General features: G+C 44.7%; 1 protein-coding gene across 1 annotated transcript; it reads right to left on the bottom strand.

Moving 5' to 3' along the window:
• Nucleotides 1-13,813: 13,813 nt before the first annotated feature.
• On the bottom strand, nucleotides 13,814-19,134 carry IRX1 (iroquois homeobox 1). The gene is made up of 4 exons (XM_064430863.1): nucleotides 18,828-19,134; nucleotides 15,225-16,239; nucleotides 14,592-14,664; nucleotides 13,814-14,211 (listed from the first exon to the last, which is right to left on the bottom strand). The coding sequence occupies exons 1-4, from the start codon at nucleotides 19,089-19,091 to the stop codon at nucleotides 14,154-14,156; spliced, it is 1,410 nt and encodes a 469-aa protein (XP_064286933.1). The 5' UTR covers nucleotides 19,092-19,134; the 3' UTR covers nucleotides 13,814-14,153.
• Between the last annotated feature and the right edge of the window lie 217 nt (nucleotides 19,135-19,351).

Below are 19,351 nucleotides of genomic sequence, written 5' to 3'. Positions count from 1 at the left end.
ACTATTTAACTTGGGCATTAGAACCATCCCAAAGATATTCACTGCCCAACACCATGCTTCCAGGCTGGCAACTTCCTCCATCATGCATCTACAAATTATTCTTCCATCACATATGTGTGAGCACTACTCACAAGCCAGAGGTTGGTTATTCTCTGACACGGTGTAGGATATAGTTCTGCTACACCTACAGTTATCTGAAAACCCCATTTTGGATATATGCAGACTATCCTCCTTACTCCCAATGAGAAGGAACAATTGTCTTTTGCTGATTCCCTACTCAAACAAGCTTCACTTCAGGACTTTCCAAGGAAATTACCCAACATTTCTAGGAAGTAGGATGACCAAATCCTTAAGGGGGATTTACAGTAGAAAATACCAGGACAGTGTTCATTCTGCAGAAAAGGAGGCAGAGTAAAGTAGATCATTTTTACGCCAGACTTCACACAATTTCACCATTGCTCAGAGGGACTCTTGATTTACACACAACACACATACTTAACTAGTTCTATCAATGCTGTCTGAACATGAGGATGAACATGGATGTAAGCCCAGAATTCCCTCTGGCAGAGAACTGTGTATTATCAAACACAACAAAAAATAACCAGATCAAAAGCAGTGTCCCAGGAGAATCTCACAATCTTATCCATTCTGGACACTTTCTTATGAATAACTGGGCAAACAGCCCAAAGACTGATCTGGTTAGAATTCCACATCAGGTTTATACATTTGACAACAATTAAATATTTTTGTACTTTCAAACATGTGTTTATTCTCTGGACTTAAGGTCCTTTGGGACTGCCCTTAGCTCTACTGCTGTTTTCTTTGTCTTCTTTTTGAGATCAGCATGCACATGCTTGGATCTCAGGAGATGGGAGCCCCTGCATGTTCAGGTTTGGACTAATGGTCTCTTACATAAGACCTGGGAGTCTCCAATACCACTCCAAGGAAAGGTTTGAAAAACATGACTGCCAAGTGCAGAGGTATTCTCCCCAGGATCAGGGATATGAGCTAATGTGCTGCCTCTGACCAGGAGGTGCACTGCCAGCATTTTTCCTCCATGCTTTGAAACTAATGCAAGGAAAAACTTCAGTCAGACAAAACAGTAGTATTCTTGGATCAAGACTAGCAGAAGACTAGCCAGGACAATGGTTGCTGATGTCTGTGATGATGTCTTGGGAGCAGTATCCCATTGCTCATCTTCTTCCAAAAGTTCAGGAAAATTACATCCATGTATGCAAGGTAGTGAGTTCAGGAGTATGTTTTCTGATGTAGAATAATGATGGAAGATGGTACTCAGTACAGAATGGGTTTGGGTTTTTTTCCTTGTAGATTTACAGGAATTTTTTTTTCCAAATAATAGGGGAGAAAAATGTTTTCAGATTGAAGAAGGAAGGGAGAGTAGAGTCAGGAAGACATGGAGGTCTGGTCTAGAGAACAGTCAGTCTGTTTGCTGACAGCAGCCTGCCCTTACAGGAACCAAGGAAGACACTCCTAGCTGCTTAGAGAACAAAGAGGAGAATCAAAAAGGAGAATATCATTTGAAAGGGAGAACAAGGAAAGAGAGAGAAAAGATAAAAGTCTTGAAGTCAGGAAAAGACCCTGAGAGTAAGTGATAATGATGGCAAATTAAAATTTACATAAATGGCCCTCAGCCATGCCTGGTTCATTCCAGGAATAACTGAGTGAAGCCACATCCATGGTCAATGAGCCGAAAGCCATAAGTGCAGGAGAAACTGCAGAAATTGTGGCTCCAAAGGTAAGAGCCACTCAAAACAGATACATGTGAAAACTCTTTTGTATAGATGATTGCACTCAAGACCCAAAACACCTGCACTGTGGGCATGGATATTGAGTATTATCAAAGAGTCCTTTCCACAGAGATCTGACAAACTTGAATTAGTCTCTAAGAGCTTGTAAGAGGCTATCAAACAAATGCAGATAGGCTCAAATACTATAAACTCAATATTGTTCTGGGGGGAGGGGGAAAAAAGTTAAACCCACCATCTTAGTGAGACCAAAAATAAGCACACACCCCTTGTGATGGAAAAGCTATGAAGAGGGACAATTTTCTTGGGGAATACAGTACTTCTGCTATGCTTCTCTGATCCTCCATATAACTTGCATAAATTGGTAAGGGAGAACCTAGGCAAATTTTAGGACTTGCCTAAGACAGCCATGTGTCAGTATGGCTTCTGAGAGCATCCTCATACTCAGATAGTAGCCACACAAAACTTAGTGCAAGATGAGACTTCATTAGCTTCCTGGTGGATTTACTACAGATCACCAGCAGTATACAAATTTCCTGTGCTCACAATATATGATCTCCTCTTGCCTCTTGTCCACATGTAGTCACTTAGATTCACAGAGTGGCCCTTATGGGCAAGGCCTTGGGGAATAACTCTAACATACACAAGCAAACACATATGCAATAATAGAAGGCTACATAATTTTTCTTAAGTAGTTGGTGACATGGATTGGTTTCTACTTCCTCCTCTGCTCTATTGCTCTCATTTATTGTAAAGTTAGTAAGAAGATCACAACAGAGAAAATGTAACTTGAGAATGAATTTATATGTTCTTCATATTATTCTTCTCCAAAGGGAGATGCTGAATAAAGCATCAAAATCTCCTTAAGGTTCTGGAAAGTAAGCCACAGGAGAGACACATGTTGTGTCACACTAACATCTTCATATCCAACTCCCTTCATAAGATTATAATCTCTTCCATTAGCGCACTACTATGTATTTTAATTTTACCAGAAGCACCATCACCACCACTACTCTCTTCATTGTATGAAGGACAAATGGCACATTATTTTGTTTTCCTTAATTCTTAAAAACCTCTTCTACTAAAACCTTTAAGCTCTGCGGTATTTATCAGTATTTGTTAATTCATATACTCAAACATTTTCTGAACTGCTGAAATTCAGAGCAGCAGTTAGATTTTTTGCTGTATCCATCCTTGTAAGTCTCTTGCTCCCTCACACAATCTAAACCGTGCCTGTGTCAGGTGAAAAAATTTTACCTTTTCCTCTCTGTCTATTGGAGAACTACATATATGGACATTTTTATCATAATCTCACTTCGCAAAACAATTTTTGTCAAGGTTTGAAAACTAAATTTCCTTTAAAATATTAGCCCATTTTATATATAGTTTTGCATATGAAATTGTAAATTATTTATCCTTTTATTAGAAAAAACTTCAGGGATTTGTCTGATGTTTTCAGAAATTTATTCATAAAACCCCTTGTTTATAAACATTCCCAAAGATTTCACCATTGTTTTTCTAGATATACAAAATATTAGTAAAACTGAAGAGACCAAGAATAGGTTCCTCAATCAATTCTTAACCACAGAAATATGTGGAGTAATTTTAAAATATGTTTTTGAGTTTAAAAAAACAAACAAACAAACAAAAAGCCCTTGATCTTAAGGCATTTTTTACAATTGTAACACTTTCTAGGGCAAGTTGCTCTGATGACTCCAGTAAGAATAAGCATAGTCTGTAAACACCAGATTGTTTTCACTACATAGCTAAGTTTGGATTTCAGTGTATAAATCCAGACATGACAGCCAGAATGTTCCCAGTGACATCACGGGAGTTGATGACACTGTGGTGAATACATTATGAGTATGTGGATGCAGTTTAACTGCACCAGTTCTGGCTCTACCACTCACCTGCTGTCACTCTGAGTCTTTGAAACATCCCATTACACCTGAGTCTCTGTCAAGTGAAAATCCTAATTCAGAGGCTCAAGTTCCCGTTTCTGCCATAAACAAAGCATAACTTGGAGAAGCTCTTCTCTGCCACTGCATCTCCATCCTCCACTGGTCTCACAGAGGCAGTGTTTCTTCATTACATTCTCTGCAGATCTCATCTAGTATAGTTTCACCTGTTCCAGGACAGTGGCTTTCTTCAATGCTATACAGGGCCATTTTTAAAAGGATTCCAGGTACTGCTATTGCAAAGCACAGAAAAACAATAATCACTTCCCCTGGGACTGTGAGTCTGAGCTGTTTGCTCTTTGATAGCCTAAAATAATTTTTTTAAAAGTACTATGCATATATTTGAGGAAAATGTTACTATCATAGTAGAACCAAAGGCTGATGGATGAGAATTCTAAAAAAAAAAAAAAAAAAAAATAAAAAGCAAGAGTTTGTATAGTCATCTATGCAGTTTATCTTGCCCTTTGCTCTGAAATGTCTGTTAAAAGACCCCATGAAGTGCAGTATGGTAAAATTAACACTGATCTGAACTGTTTAAATTATTTGCATCTTTCCACTGTTGCTTCCAATTAGTGCATGGATTTTCTTGAAATTAAGCCTGTATGTAAATTCAGTGGTCCTGGATACAGAAATTCCACTTACCTATGACTTTTTCAAGTTACTTATATAGGAGAAGCATTACTACAACAGTTTTATTATTTCTGCTGTTGTATCATTATCAGATAGGCAAAATCCTGAATTTGGGTCAAATTATTGTTTTCTTGATATTTTCAATTTTGCAGCACCTACTATATGAATAGATGGAGAAGTCCCCTTCACAAACACACGTGAATATTCCAAACAGCTATTTCTAACACCACAGCTCACACATTATGCTATTCTAAATAGGTCTTTCTTTCCTGTAACTGCTGTGAGGCAAATTGTTAATATTTGATTATCAATAGTGATGTCACAAGGAAAATACAATTGTATAAGAGCAATCAGCCCAAAGTCAAAACCTAAGTATACAAGGATTGAGGTGAAAGAAATCAATATAAATAATGAGAGGGCAGTGCAAAGAGGCTCTGCAGAGGTGGACTTGCTAACCCTAAACCCTTCCACCTGAATTATAACAAGTAAATCAAAGCACTCATATATCTGGATCAAGGCACTTTGCAGCTTTGCTTTAGTGACAAGGGAATGGGCATTACCCAGAAGCTGTAGGGTGATGTTCAGAGGCAGCTAACAAACCACCAGCTCAGCTTTTCTTTTCCATAGGGCAAGCACTCTGAATGCTCCTCCTCCCCTTAACTTGCTGAAACTTGCAGTTGTGATTCACAACCTGACCAACACTGATAGATAACAAACCACTGACCTTGAGGGCGGCTTTGTATGTCAGCCTTCTTATTGCGTTGAGTCACCGCACTCCTCGTGTGTGTTATTTTAAGTAGCACATTTATCAGCCAGTACCAAATAGAATACGTGGCCATGTGTATTTTATTAGTGGGTTTTGAGTATTAAAAAAAAGAAAAATTGGAAAAAAATAACTACTTTTGTTTTTTTAAAAAAGGCTTGAAGGCTCTAGCACACTTTAAAAATCACTTGTTTTCAGTTACAACATAAGGAATCTATATGGATGCTAATATGTTTGCATTTGTAGCTTTTCCAGACGTTTTTTCCCCAGCACACCGCAGTATAGCAATGTCAGAAATATACCATTCCCCATAACAGGACACATCTGTGGTGAATCTGCACAGAAGCAATTAATTTCCTTGTGGTATTTTTACACTGGGGTCTTAATGCAATTCCCCACTATACAAACAAAAAGCTCTAGACAGCTCCTGCTGCCTGATAAAAAAAAAAAAATCAGATTGAGAAGGGCTGTTTGGCCTAGGACTGCTACAGGCAATGACTTGTAATGAGGCATCCCAACACTAATTATGAAGCTTATTAAAGAGAATTGTTTAAGTTGTACTAGAGTGCATGCTATAATCACGTTAAGGGAGATATGCATACTGAATTGGGGTTCTCCAGTTCTTTTCCTCAGAGAAGTGGACCTACTACTTAATGAAGTCAATTTGGGTCTCCATTTATAGCAGCAATATCATTGTGCTTGGCAGACTGGTCAAGATGAATTTGATGGAGAGGCAGGTGAGAACCCCAGCAGCTTGGTGATAATTCACACATCATAGCCTTCACAACTAACTAACATCTGCAGGAGAGTGGGCCAAGAAACTGTCAAAAACAAATACTTTCAATCCAGGATTTTATTATTAAACTTCTCCCAATTGTTCAGTAAGGTTGAAAAAGCAATATTTCAGTGTACTGTTTCAGGAAAGGGAAAAAAAAAAAAGATTAATAAAGATGTTAGGAGGCTGAACTGCTGTGAGATTTGTTTAATTATTCCCCACAGTACTGCCCCAGCAATCTGCTGACATTTAGCCCCGACCTTGCAAATCCTCAGTAAATATTAATATATCAACTCAAACAGGGACCGTTGTTTTATTGGTTCACGGAGCTCAGAGAGATTCGCCACAGCAGTGAAAAATAATGTGCAGAACTGAGGAAGAACGGCTCCTTTGATATCACCTTCTGCTGCACACATGTGCTGGGAGCATCAACAAAATGGAAATTCTGTTACTTTGCCACAGCTGTAGAGTGACACTTCAGATGCCTTTGCTTCCCTTTGTACAGCCTGCTGGAATAATCCCAAAACCACAGTGGCAAGAGATTAGAAAACACACACACGCACGCGCGCGCGCACATATACACACACACACGGCAGAAGGGAGAGAGAGAGATCACATTTTATTATCTGACACAGTGGATATTTTAATAATGGTAGGCTCCCACCTTAAAACCTAATAAGCTTTGCCAAGAACAATGAACATGCTAAAAAGAGCCAAGGAGAGCTGAGTGCAATCTACTGGAATCTGTTTACTATGATGACTTTGCCTCTGTGAGTGCCACATAAACTTCTTTTTTCTCTAAACAGTTGCCCCCACTGACTGCTTCCTAATGTATTTTATGTGCCTACAGTCCTCACAAATCCTAACAAAGCACCCTGAGTTTATTTTTCTCCTTTTTATTTGCTTGCCTCAAATGTAAATGTACATTATTAAAATATCTTCTCATAACTATACCTCCATTACTAATAGACGAGTGTTTGATGTGGGTCAATACTGCATCCAAAATTCTTGGATTTAGGGGAAAGGGCTGCTGTGCAACATTTGGCATTCAGATGTATTGAGCTGCAGAGTTAATGCGTGATTAATTTTATTCATAAAAATGTTAATCACTTCATTGTGAGATCTCTTTAACATTCTGTGCACTGAACACCTTTTAACTTCTTTTTCACACAAGCTCACAAATGTATTTAATATTTTCAAACATTCTGTTATTACCAATAACACTGGTAATTAAACATATATTTAAAATGCAATAAAAAGCTGGCAAGAAACGGCACGACACCAAACACAAATGGACGCCCGTTGCCCACTGCCTCCCCTGTGCCCCCTCCCCCTTGGCAGCAACTGACCAGTTTCTTTAATGCGCACTTGTTTGCAGAGTCCCAGAGGCATTTTTTTCCCTCCAGCCTACTCCAACCCTCATTGACACGGCCGAATACCATGAAAATAATACAGCCATGTAGTAAGCTATAGATGGTTCTAAAAATACTTCTGTTCTCAGGGAGGGGAGGATCACAGTGTTAGGCACACCATGGCAGGCTGGGGGTTCTGAGGGGGTTGTTTTGGGTTGGGGTTTTTTTGAGACAAGCACTCAAGCCTCATCTGAGAGTGGTGTCAGGCACTGGTGGGTGTGCCGGCTGCACTCACTGACTTCTTGTTTCCAGCTGGGCAAGGCTATTGTGAGTGTATTCAGCCAATGCACTCATGAAACTGGATAAATGGATTAGTGGATCAGAGACACCATCGGCATCTTCAAAAGGAAAACAGCAGCCTGCAAAAAGACTGACATTTGTGTACTGGGGCAGAGGGTGTGTGAATGCTCTGCCTCCTCCAAAGGGACAAGACAGTGATAAACTTTCCACACTGACCACCTCACTTTGTGCTACAATTGACCAACAAAATAAATGGATTGCTTCATTGTTTTTGAACCGTAGGCAGCACAGGGAAAGCGCTCCTTGCACAGCAACAAAGGACAATGTATTGTGTGGGGCCAACAGCTCAAAATAAAACCTTTAATTATCTACGGGTCAGCCATAAATCTGGAATAAAAATAAATGTTACTTTTTAAACTCGCCTTTAATTCTGCACAGAGTTTACGCCGGCACTTTCTATTCTCTCAGGAGAGGCACTACCAGAACTTGGTGTGCGCCCCACGTTTGCATTTTTGCATCAGCTTGACTCCCAAGGAATGTGTTAGGAAACAAGTTTGGCTATCAGACATGAGGGTTGTCTATAATGCTATTTAAAATAAGCAGAAAAAGATAAAAGATGTAATTTTTTCACTGTTTTTAAAAACACGCATGCAGGTATTCTCTTCGCATACCCAAAAAAAGAAGCCAAAACTAATATTAACAGTGGTGACGGGACTCAAGTAAATTAATTCCTTACAGAAGTACATTGTTTAGTTTTAAGAGCTCATATTTTCGAAGTCTTAAATTTTGAATACCTATTTCTATGGGGTTTTCAGTCTCCTGGTACCCAGCGATTCCTGTCCACATGGCTGGTTTTATGGGCAAGCTATGAATGGCACTGCATGGGGGCACCTCACAATGGGGAACACCAACCTCGCCAGGAGCCGTTTCTGTAACTTTTCACTGGAAAACATGCCACGCAGCCCATGTTTATTGCATGTTCCAGCATTTTACTTGATTTGTTGTTCCCAGGTAAGTTTTACTGCTGAAACCCAGTGACCTGAAGCCTGGAATCAGGCCCCACGTCGCTCCTCACCCCAGCCCCCACAGAGCCAGTGGTGGGCTCAGGTCCTGCTGGCCATGGCCATGGCCCTTCCTGGCAGAGGAGGACCTATGGTCCTGCATGGCACAGCTCCACAGGGCTGCCACCCACTTCCCACAGGCCAGAGGGGAACTGCCACAGCTTTTCCAGCCGTGGTTTCCTGATCCGTGGCTGGCAGCTGGCTTTTGGGACCAGCGGGTGACTCCCCTCCATCCACCTGGATGCACAGAGATGCCAAGATGGCAGAGGAGCCTTACCCCGGGACTGAGGCAGCAGTTTGTTGGATGGAGGGCATGTGCTGAAGCCCATGTTTGATGCTCTCTTTCACAGGGCACTTAACAACTCACCAAACCTTTCCCTGTGCTACTTCTGTGCCTCTGTCAGCCCCAGCTATTCTTCGCATTTCACCTTTTAAAGACATTGGGGAATTTTAAAAATATAAAACCAAAACAAACAACAACAAAAAAAATTAAGCATACTGCAATAGCATCTCCAGGTGATGGAGACTCCCTTTATGGCCTTCCCTCCCCAGACACAGCGGGGTTGCTCAGCCTCAGGGCGCACCCCGGGGCAGCCTGAGCCCCATTCCCTCCCCGGGGTGCCCATCCCTTGGGGCGGGCACCGGCAGCCCACCTTTGCCAGGCGGCCCTGCCTGATGGGCTGCTGGGGAAGGGGACGAGGCAGGGCCCCGCAGCCCCTTCCCCGGGGCCGGCCGGCGATGGGCGCGGGCGGGCGGGCGGGCGGGCGGGGGACCCGCGCCAGCGAGTCCCGCCGGGCAGAACTAACGCCGGGCCCGCATTGTCCCCCGCCAGCCGCCGCGTGGTTTCAATACGAGCCTGTTTAACAGGGGGCCGATGGCCGGCCGAGGCGCAGAGCCGCCGCCGCTGCCGGCCCCCGCCTCCCCGCCCCCGCCGCTCCGCGCTCTTTGTAACAGTCTCATCTACAAGGACGATTGAAACTTTATAGTGCATGATTCATAGAGCGGGGCTGGCGCTCGGAGCCGCGGCGTATATTACATTAATCTGTGTCAGGCCACTAAAACAGAGATATGAATATGAATTCTCCATATTGCAGGGGAGATAAATGTGCTTGTGAATAATTGATCGGCGCCCATGGAAAAAAAAAAAAAGTTAAAAAAAAAAGAAAAAGAAAAAAAGAAAACGGGCTGGGGAAAACATGGGCATACCATGAAAGTTAGCCGGAGATGGATGGAGCCCCGCGAACCCGGGGCTGGTGCGGGGCTGCGGGGGCGGGGGCAGCCTCAGCCCGCACCGCGCCCCCGCCCCAGCTCCGCCGGCCGCGGCTGTCGGCGGCGGCTTCGGGGCCGCTCCGGCTTCAGAGAGCGCATCAAAAACTCAACCAAAGCAGCAAGAAGGGATGACAGGAGCCGGGAACGATAACAATCACAGCTAGTTTGAGTACACACACCCTACTAATTTTCTTCTTCCCTTTCGCTGGGCTTTTTTTGGTTCTTTTTTTTTTTTTTTTGGTGGTTTTTTTTTTAATCTTGTTAAAAATAGACCTTTTTTCAGAATGAAACAACAACAAAAAAAGAATAAAAAATGAGGCATGCATACCAATCAGCGTGTTTCATAACTACGTCTCTGTGACAAAGCCAAATCCCCGTAAAGCTGCCGTTTTCTTTTAATCTGTTCTGGCAACTGCGAATTTCTGAGTTTGCTGAACTCCAGATTATATCAACTTTTCAGTGTTCTTTCTTCACAGATTTCTGCCATTCTTCTGCTACTGATAAGTAAATAATAACAAAAAACAAGACTTTTTTTACTGGGAGGGGATGGAGGATTATGCAAACGTATATTAAAAAAAGGTGTTTTCTGGCAGCCTTTTAAGCAGCACGAAAATGTATCTTGGCACTCGGTTGTCGTGCTAAAAGAAGTATATTACTCCTTGTAGTTCCCATTCGATTCAATGTAAATTTTCCTATTGACTTTATTTATCAGGTTAGGGTAGCATCATCATTAAAAAAAAAAAAAAAAAAAGGTAGGAAGCTAATACTTTCCAATTTATTCTTATCAGCTCGAAGCATTCCTAATTACGGCAAATCGTTTAGCTTAAGCTTCTTTATTATTCTCCCTGCACACTGGTATTTTCTGGTATATATCTGCTGGCGTGGATGTCAATGAAAACATGACAGAAAAACTACAAATTATTTTCCTGCCAGGGTGACGTAAACGATCATTCCTAGCACGGTTCACGTGACAGGCGAAACCTCGGGACTGTGAAGCTCCCGCTCCTTCCCGACACGGGCGCGGGGCTCCCGGCGGCGCCGGGGCAGCGGGCGGGGCGGCTGTGGGGGCGTCCGGCCGGGCCCGGCCCGGGCCCCGCACCGCACCCGGGCAGCCTCCGAGGGCTCCGGGCGGCAGCGCAGTGACCACCCGTACACGTCCTGTCTCACTCTGAAACTTCCTGCGGGAGAAATGGCCACCTCACTGCGGCTTTCCGGGGAGGGGAAGGCGATCGCCCTGCTCCCCCAGGTGCCGAACAGGCTGAGGCAGCGGCCTTCGGGGCGTGCTGGGCACTGAGGCACGCAGCCACGCCGCAGCTTTTCTGATTTAACACGGCGTTTCTCAGCTGCCCTCCGGAATTCTCGGGTTTCCCTTTTCTAAGGGGAAGCCACTTGAGCTCGTGTCCGAAAACTTCGGCGCAAGCACGCTCCGTCCGAGCAGGCAGCCCGCAGCCCTGAGCGCGCTCCCCCAGCCCCCGGCATGCGGCGCCCAGGCCGGCCCCGCCTTGGCCAGCCGCAGGGGAGAGCGGAGCCCGGTGCTTCAGCCCGCCCCGGCAAACGCTCCGGGCGCCGCGGGGAAAGACGGAACGGTGCTCACCCCGCGGGGCTTCATTCATCGTCCCCCTCTCCTCCCAGCTGGATGGGAGGGAAGCCCCACAATTGTTAGAGTTACTGGGGGGGAAAAAGGTGGGAAATTCAAATAAGCAGATGAGGAAGAAAAAAAAAAAAATCCAGTTCTGCAACAGAGTCAGCTCTAGAGATGCTGAGGCATCCAAAGGAGGAAAACTGCCAACCAGATAACTACTGGGAATTATCACTCTCCGGAGGATAATCAGAGCTGTAAGCGCACTCCGGAGGACGCAGCTGCCTCTCTGGCCCAGTGAAAGGCGGGCAGCCTCCGGCTCTCCGCCCCAGCCGAGCCGAGCCGCGGGGACGGCGCCGCCCGCCGCCCACAGAGGGCGCTGCGAGCCTGCCCAAAGCGCGGCCCGCGGCTCCGCTCGGAGCTGCTCGGGACGGCTCGGAACCGCTCGGGACCGTTCGGAACCGCTCGGGACCGTTCGGAACCGCTCGGCCCCCGGCGCTCGGGGAGCGGGTGCCCGCTGTGAGGCGGCCGGGCCGGACGCGCCCAGGCTCACGCTGCTCCGCTCCGCACAGCTCCGGCCCCTGCTGGGCTCCCGTGCCCCTCAGGAATCCCCGCTCCGCTCCCTGCTGGGCTCCCGTGCCCCTCAGGAATCCCCGCTCCGCTCCCCCGGGGCAGTTCGGCAGCGCCGCGCTCGCCCCGCCTCGCAGAGCGTCCCGGCGCGCCCTGAGGGTGCCGTCCCCAGCCCGGAGGAGCGGAGCCGGTCCCTGACAGCCAGGAGCAGCGGCAGCCCCGACGGCCGCGCTGCTCGAGGGCGGCCGCATTTCCCGAGAGGAATTTGGGAACCGGGGCAGCCGGTGCGGGACTGAGGCGATTTCATCTGGGTGGATATGAAAGAGACAGCAATTGCATCGGGTTTACACCAGCACTGACCTGACGCACCATTAAGCTCTACACTCTTGAAGACATTTTCTCTCTCTCTTTTTTTTTTTTTAATTATTATTATTATTTTCAAGTACGTCTTTCCTTTCCCTGAAGGCTAAATTACTCTAGTTTGGTACAAAGTGCAATGTTCTCTTTTGTTGGAACAATTACCAACATGAGACTGTCATTTGAGAAAAGGAAAAGAAAAAAAAAAAAGCACCGAAACAACTAAAAGCCAAAATACAAACTAATTTATGGTGTGCTAGGAACTGCAGGATGTCAAAATGAGTCTCTTTCCAGAGGCTCTCCTTCCTATATTCCACACAAAATCTATTTTGCCTGACCTGTTTCTCTGCTCCATCAGAAAAACGTAAAATGTAGGAGCCCACCGCCTCCACCGCTTTGCCAGCAGATCTCTAAGCCATACTTTGCAGAGGCTGCTCTTTGATTGACATGGTTTTGCAGCTAAATCAAGATCAATATTCTGATCTCTGACAAGAATTTTATTAATATTTTATTTGAAAATCTCATCTTGTTTCCGACAAGTCTCCTGGTTTGAGGTTGGTTTAGTTTGGATAGGGCGTCACCGCATTATTTCTTAATGACTTTCCCAGCTGCTTCTTTCCATTTTCCACCATCAACAACCATCTGGTATCTTATTAGCACCTCAATGCTCATTTAGTGTTCTCATTTAGGAGGCAAAAAAAGAGAAATAAACACTCAAAATATTACACATTTCAACGGACTGTCTTTGTAAGATTATGCCTTTATAAAACGATAGATCCTGTCTCTCAGTCTATTTTCATCCAGCAGATCGGAATCACGAAACTTTCTTCTAAGATTTCTAAGATGAGCAAGAGCTGCCTTTTTTTTTTTCTACCAAGATTGTATTTAATCTCACAGGAAAATATCTTTCACTGTTTCATTTCCTCTGTGTTTATTCAAAGCGCATATCACTACAAATAATTCTTTTCCCTAAACTATGATTTTTTTTTCATCTTGTGTGAGAATATATACCAAAGCACTAAAGCTCTTTATCCAGCTTAGCAACCAATTTGGACAGCAAAGTTATACACTAGGGAACTGTGAGAAAACTTGTCCCTTTCAGTTTTAAGAAACTGTTTTGTAGCATAAGTGGAAGTCAGGTCCATTCATGTCTGGAAAATGGATACTACAGAACATATCTGAATCACCACAAATGAAAAAATAACTTTAATATTACTAAGGCAGGAGCCAGCTTCACTCAACTTCGTAAATTTGCCTGTATAAAAAAGGAAGCTCGCAGCTTGTTTTTGGCAAAATAGCTTGGATTTGCTACTTGAAGTTTCAGTTACCCAAAGGAGGAGACTTGACTTTTTTAGAAAACTAATTATAAATGTTTGATTTGTAATATATGTATAAGATCTGTAGCAACAGAATACATACCTGAAGAGAGCTCATAATTTCATTTAGTTTATTAGACAAAAATATATGATTTAGACAAGTTTTGCTGACGTGTTATTTACAATCTGAAATCACTCTATATACAGAAAAAAGAAAACCACAAACACATGGGAAACATTTACCAAACAAATAATCCAAGAATGGTTAGAATAACACGATCTGAAATGGTACAATGAGGAAGGGGATCCATCTACAGATTTGTGTAATGCTTTTATGGATTTGCACCACCTTATTGCAAAAAGAGATTGATGGGAGTCGTTTATACCGTTTCCTTTTTTTTCACTCTCTCTGTCCTTAATACCAGTCTCTGTAATATTTTTTCACCAAATCATTTAATCAAGCAGAAGGGAGAGCTGTTAAAATTCTCGGTGTTCCCTCTTGCTGAGCCAAAGAGCTGCAGGGGGGGAAGGGAGGAAGAAAAAAAAAAAAAAAAGAAAGACGTAACAATCTTTCAGGAAAAAAGTATCTTTTTTTTTTAATTGCATGTCTACTGCTATAGCATCTTAGTAATAGATAATCGCACAAAATCATTGTCTCTGGTGTAATTAACAAAGGATCTTTGACATCTGTTAAGTTTTAGAAAAGTTACAGTCTGACTATGTACCATTGCAATTTAGTCTAAGTTTGGAAAGATTAGAGCAACTCCTGTGCTGTTCTCATTGTCGGTATGTATTAGTATGGCGATGATTAGGTGTTATAATTAGTCTTTATTATTCAAGCACTCTGTTTCACATAAGTAACATTCCTACAGTGAAAACAAACAAACAAACTCACTTGTCACGGACAGGCTGGAAGGGCGATTTTAGCGGCTGGGGTGGGGAGTCAGTTCTTGGTACATTTTCTCTTTCTAGAAGGAGACAAAAAAAAAGAAACAAAACAAAACAAAAAGAAAGTAAAAGGAAAAAAAAAAGCCAAACAAAAACAGGAGAACCATTTTAGAATAACAAGAGTAAGATTCGGGACACTGCAGAGAACACGCTTCCCCCTCACCCTCCTGTTCAGACATGAGCAGCTACATGTGTATGTGTGTACAGCGCTATACCCTACTTTCAGTGTTTAATAGTCTGCAAGCTTTTCTTGACACATTTCTTACTGTTATAGAAGTTATTGGGAGATGAGGGTCGTGAAAGAGGGAAGGAAAGCTCAAACCTATGCATTTCACTGCGCTCTTCCTGAATTTTCATCTTATTTGATGGGCATATAGGGTGAGAATGTAATAGGCCACGTGAAATGTGCTTAATGTATGTGACCAACACGCTGGGTGGGGGGCCGGAAATCAACGCTAGAGTAAACTGTAGCTCCATTAAAAGCAATCAGTTACACCAGTGTGACACCATTCCTCAAGGAGAAGTTCACGTGCACGTGTTGGGGGTGGAGGGAGAGGTGAAAGCCTGGTACATTAATTACCTATGTGTTTGGGACTGGTCCTCTCTGAAGGTTTGTCGCTGTTTAGGGCTCCCAGGGTTGCTGTTAAAACAGAAGATTGTTGCTGGGCCTGGAGGTGGTGATTGTGATGAGCAGCATGGTGGTGATTTACTCCCAAAAAGGACCTCACATTTAGAAGGGAACTCTGAGTGAGGAAAGCCCCATTTGTCCAGTTGTGAAATTTGCCAATCTGGCATGTGTAGAGTCCATGGCTAGGGAGAAAAGCAGGATGCTGAATCTGAGGAGAAGTATGGTTAACCTGGGGAGGAGGGGGCGGAGGAGGAGAAGATTTCAGGGCACCATCAGGACTGGTTGCCGTCTCTGCCAAAGACCAAATCTTGGGTTTGCTGTGAGATGGCATCTGTAAATTGTTTTGTCCCCCAGGACTGATGATTCTCGTGCTATTGTCAGAGGCCTCCTTCACTATAGCCAGTGCATCTTTGGGTTTCAGCCCTTCAGACCCTGACAGTCCCAAATCCTTCTCCTTTTCCAAGTGCTCCTCTTCACTGCTTTGTCTCAGGAGCTCAGGTTTCTCCTCCTCCTCCTCATTGCTCTGCTCCCCATCATTCTCATCGATTTTATCTATATCTATGCTCTCCAGGTCAATTTCCTCATCATCTTCATTCTTCTCAGGGTCCCCCTCATTGTCACTCCCAAAGAGGTTCGCATCTTCTTGGTCCTTACTCCTGGAGCCCCAGGTCACCTTGTTCTCCTTCTTGAGCCGCCGGCGGGCGTTGGCGAACCAGGTGGAGACCTGGGTGAGGGTCATCTTGGTGATGATGGCCAGCATGATCTTCTCGCCCTTGGTGGGGTAGGGGTTCTTGCGGTGCTCGTTGAGCCAGGCCTTGAGGGTGCTGGTGCTCTCCCGGGTGGCATTTTTGGGCCGCCCCGGGTCCCCGTATTGGAATTGTCCGTAGGGATAATAGGCGGGGGCAGTGTGGGCAGCAAAGGTAGCAGGGTGGACACCGGGATTATCTTTCAGCTCGTACTGGGAGCCCTGCAACACATTCAGACAAGCGGAGAGGAAAAAGCACATCAATTATCTCGTTAGCGTCTCTAACAGACCTGAATAGGCTACTCCGGGAGCCGGAATACGCCTTTCAGCGGTGCAAAGGATCTTCACAGCCAAATTCGGCCCTGCCCGTTGCAGGCTCTTCACATTTAGGTGTTCCCAAATGATTCCCCCTTCTTGCAGGGAAAGGAAAGAGAGGTGCTAAGCGGGGCTCTGACAGACAGTAGGAGTATTTTCTCCGCAAACCAAACCAAACCAAACCAAACGATGGAAACGCAGCAACTTCGCCTTCACCTCCGCGAGACAATTTACTGTGCCCTTGAAATTATCAGGCACATAGAACAGGTACTGCACCGCAGTTACAAACTAATGCCCACGCACAGCGCCGCATTTATCTGCAAAGTATCCAGGAGGGTGTTAGAAATGCATGCAGAGCATTCTTTATTTTTGCTCCTAATGAGATGAGGCTGGGGTCATGCACAACTTCAGTACGAAGAGACTTATAATGTGAAAGACTTTCCACACAAATGCCAACACCACCATCCCCTCTCCCCAAATCATACACCAAGATTCTGGAGTAAAACATTAACTTCTAACTGTTAGAAGAGCCTTTAAACTCTGGAATGAAAACTGATCCACGCATTGTAGAATATGGATATGTAGACACTTTATCTCATAAGTTTTACTTTGATCCGTCCAGAGCAAACACAAGTTGTTTACAAGCGTTTAGAGACGGTGATTTATTTGCAATCAATATTCTTTTTATCATCAGTAGTAAAACACAGCAAGTCAAATTATCCCATCAGGTGTTTTGGTAAATAACATTTTATCTTTCTAGCAACCTCATTAGGCCTCATTATTACCGCAAATTGCCCAGATATTAACTTAATATTTTAGTTCTTAATTTACAACTGTTCAGAAATTTAGAATTTATTTCAAAATATCACCGTCATGGTTAATCACTGTAATAAAATACCAGGATACTTTGCGAGTAGGAACGGGAACTGTTCCAAAATAGCTAACATTTCAAACAGTTTTCGTTCTTTATTTCTTCTATTACAATCTCGCATTTTTCTTGTTTTGTTTTTGTTTCTTGCCTAGTCCAGAAATACATTCTTCATACTAATATGTCATAATTTATGTCAGCCTTAGAAATCGACCTCTTCAATAATGTTTGTGAAGAAACTAATTTAACTTTGTCAAACAGTTAAGAAGGATCATGTATTTTAATTTCAGAGACACCGTTTATACACAAAGAGTAGCCCGATGTAATTTTTGTAATGTGTTACAGAGTAGGCTTTCTGCACTCCCTTTATTCTGCTGTCTTTTGTTATTGTTGCTGAAATGATATTTTTTGTGTAAACTCTGTTGGGAATTCTTTTGAAGAAGCCACTTGTGAATCAGTCATTGCTTCTGTCTCAACTTTTACTGCATTTCCAAAATCAAGGTTAAAAAAAGAGTAGGAAATGCATGCTGTTTAAAGTGACTTTGTAGGAAATGTTTGCAGTGGAAAAATTATCTTTTTCCAGATGCTGTCTCTTGTTCAACAGCGTATTTTCCTATTTGCTTACATATATTTATTAAAAACCCTAACAAGTTATGCATTGCGTGCATTCAGTTATAAATATTCACACTTTTCTGTGTCAGAGGGAGAGAAAAGGGGGACATTTAGAAAATTAAGTGGAACCTATGCGTAGCGCCGCCGACAATTTTGGTGATACCAGCAACGAAAACGTTTCAACGACACCGGATATAAAAACAGTTAGTTTAAAAAAAATTGTTTCACTTTCTAACCATTACGTTTTTAAGAAAATGTCGAATTAATCCCGAGGACAGTGTGGGTGGCGACAATTTATCTTAGAATTAACGCCGATATGCGTTCCTGCCTCGATGCCTATAATGGGATGTAGATGCCCTCTTTTGCTTCATGCAAACCCCATCTATGATACCTCCATAATCAGAGTATGAAAAGTTTCGAGGAACGGAACGGGACATTTTCAAGGTTTAAGGAAAATGCCTTGAAATAAACGGGAGCCCCAAGTACCGACGCTTTGGCCTTTCGGACGGAACCTGTTTATTGCTCAGCGGCAAAGAAAAGTACCAAGCGAAAAGAGGAGCGCGCTGGAAAGCCCAGTGAAACAGCAGGACCGACAATATCACCCGTCAACAACAACACCAATAACAACAAAGAAAGAAAAGAAAAACAAAAAATAGCCGAGTTGCTAGGGAAAGCCGACAATACGGAGGCAGGAGCCCTTGCTTAGGGGTTCCACCGCCAGGAGAAACTCGGAGGAGTTTTGCCCGGCTGGAACAACGAAGAGGACTGGGGGCTTCCCGTGCAGACGGAGCCCGCGACCCCCAGCCCCTGTCTCCCCTGCAGACCCGCCGACATCCACGCTTCCCTCTCCACGGCGGACCCCGTGCCGGGTGTGAGCCGCCACCGCAGCCGCCCCGCCGCCCCCGCGCTGGGCTCCGCAGCCTCCGCCCGCCCCGGCTCCCCCGGCTCCCCCGGTCTCCGCGGCCGCGCTCGGCGGGCCCGGGCAGGCGCGGGGGCCAGCGCGGTGCTCACTCACCATTTGGGAGAAGAGGCCGAGGTCGGCGGTGTAGGGCAGGAAGGCGCTGTAGTTGGGGGCGCTGTAGGGGCTGGCGTACATGCCCAGCACCGAGGTGACAGCGGCCGAGCCGCTGCCCAGCTCGGCGCCCGCGGGCCGGCCCGAGGCGGCAGCGGCGGCGGCGGCGGCTGCGGCGGCGGCGGCCAGCACCCCGGGCCGGTCGCTCCCGTACACCGCCTGGCTGGCGCTGAGATACTGCGGGTAGCCCAGCTGGGGGAAGGACATCTCCGGGGCGCGGGCACAGAGGCGGCGGCGGCAGCACTGGCGGCAGCAGCAGAAGCGGCAGAGATATAAAAAAAAAAAAAAAAAAAAAAAAAGAGGAGGGGGGAAGGAGGGGGGAAGGAATTATAAAAAAAAAAAAAAAGAAAAAAAAAAAGAAAGGGGGAGGAGGGAGCCTGCTGAAGAGCCGGGGAGGGGAGCGGAACAAACCCGGGCTTCTCTGGATCTCTCTCTCTCTCTTTCTTTTTTCCTCCCCCCCGCTCTTT

The sequence above is a fragment of the Passer domesticus genome, chromosome 1, assembly GCF_036417665.1.
Source record: "Passer domesticus isolate bPasDom1 chromosome 1, bPasDom1.hap1, whole genome shotgun sequence".
Classification (NCBI taxonomy): Eukaryota; Metazoa; Chordata; class Aves; order Passeriformes; family Passeridae; genus Passer; species Passer domesticus.
This window is presented reverse-complemented; position numbering and strand designations above follow the sequence as displayed.

Coding starts and splice junctions, on each gene's coding strand:
- IRX1 (XM_064430863.1), bottom strand. CDS start 19,091: ATGTCCTTCCCCCAGCTGGGCTACCCGCAGTATCTCAGCGCCAGCCAG. Junction 14,665..15,224: donor GACCAGTCCCAAACACATAG/GTAATTAATGTA, acceptor GTCTCCTTCTAG/AAAGAGAAAATGTACCAAGA. Junction 14,212..14,591: donor TTCCAGCCTGTCCGTGACAA/GTGAGTTTGTTT, acceptor CCCCCCCTGCAG/CTCTTTGGCTCAGCAAGAGG.